Consider the following 1,175-nt stretch of genomic DNA (forward strand, 5'->3'; position numbering starts at 1 on the left):
AAATCACCTTTAATTCTAGTAGGAAAGTGAAAAGACAAAAATATTAAAAATAATTGTTGCTACAGTCATTTGGGGATAAATAATTAATATAAAACTACATAAATGATGACATCAGTAACAATAAATGTTGGGAGGAAAGTGAAAAGGTAGATTTGTTTTTATGTGATTGAAGTTATCACCAACATCTAATAGACTGTTATAAGTAAAAGTTACTTCACGTAAGTTTCATTGTAACCACAAAGAAGATAAACTCTAGTAGACACAAGAATGATAAAGAGAAAATTATCAAAGCAAACCACTGTAAAATACCACCATGTCACAAAGGAAGACAGTGAGAGAGAGAGAAAGGAGCTAGGGAGATACAAAGCAGTCAAGAACCATTAATAAAATGGCAACAGTAAATGAAGAGATGGAAAAATACACTTCATGTAGATGGTAACCAAAAAAGAGAAGGGGTGGCTATACTTTTATCAGACAAATAATAGATTTTGACTCAAAAACTGTCACAAGAGACCAAAGAGGTTACTATACAATGATAAATAACTCATCAGTGAAGAAGGTAAAATGACTGTAAATAGACATCCGTACAGTGTCAGAGCACTCTGNGAGAAGTCTCTGTAGCCAGAAGCTACTTCCACATATAATTACTGTACATGAAAGTTATTTTAATGTCGGAAAAAATAATAACCCAGTTCCCTGAGCAGAGTGAAGATTTTGTCTCACTTCCCCATCTCTGTGTCACTGTGATAGGCATTATTGTGCTGGACATGACAGTAACAGTCAGCTTCATCTTCAGGCTGCGCTCCAGAGATGTGCAGAGCTCCAGCATTAGCCGAGGCATCTTTGGATCCAGACAAGGGGCTGGGGACCCCAGTGCCCTGGTGCTTATCTGAGTCTGTGTGATAGTACAGGAGATAACAGGGAGGGCTCCCTGGCTTCTGCTGGTGCCAGAATATCCCATGGCTACCAACACTGAAGCCACTGCTCAGGGTGCAGGTGAGTCTGGCTGATGTTCCCAGAGAGGCAGAAAGAGAGGACTCCTGCATCAGCACAGGCTGGGAGAGGGAACCTGCAAACACAGACAGACATGGACCAGGGAGCAGGGACAAGGCTGCTATTTTTCATTGACCTGTGCCAGAGAGACCAACGCAACTGGAGGTCTGCCCCAGGTCTCT

The 1,175-nt window shown here is 41.3% G+C and overlaps 1 protein-coding gene across 1 annotated transcript; it reads right to left on the minus strand.

Moving 5' to 3' along the window:
- Window positions 1-719: 719 nt before the first annotated feature.
- LOC103584011 (immunoglobulin omega chain-like) lies at window positions 720-1,069 on the minus strand (the record flags this gene model as incomplete). The annotated part of the gene is made up of 1 exon (XM_008565163.1): window positions 720-1,069. A coding segment is annotated over one exon (350 nt), but the record flags the coding sequence as incomplete, so codon positions are not given.
- Between the last annotated feature and the right edge of the window lie 106 nt (window positions 1,070-1,175).

Source organism: Galeopterus variegatus, unplaced genomic scaffold (genome assembly GCF_000696425.1).
Source record: "Galeopterus variegatus unplaced genomic scaffold, G_variegatus-3.0.2 Scaffold34646, whole genome shotgun sequence".
Taxonomy (NCBI): domain Eukaryota; kingdom Metazoa; phylum Chordata; class Mammalia; order Dermoptera; family Cynocephalidae; genus Galeopterus; species Galeopterus variegatus.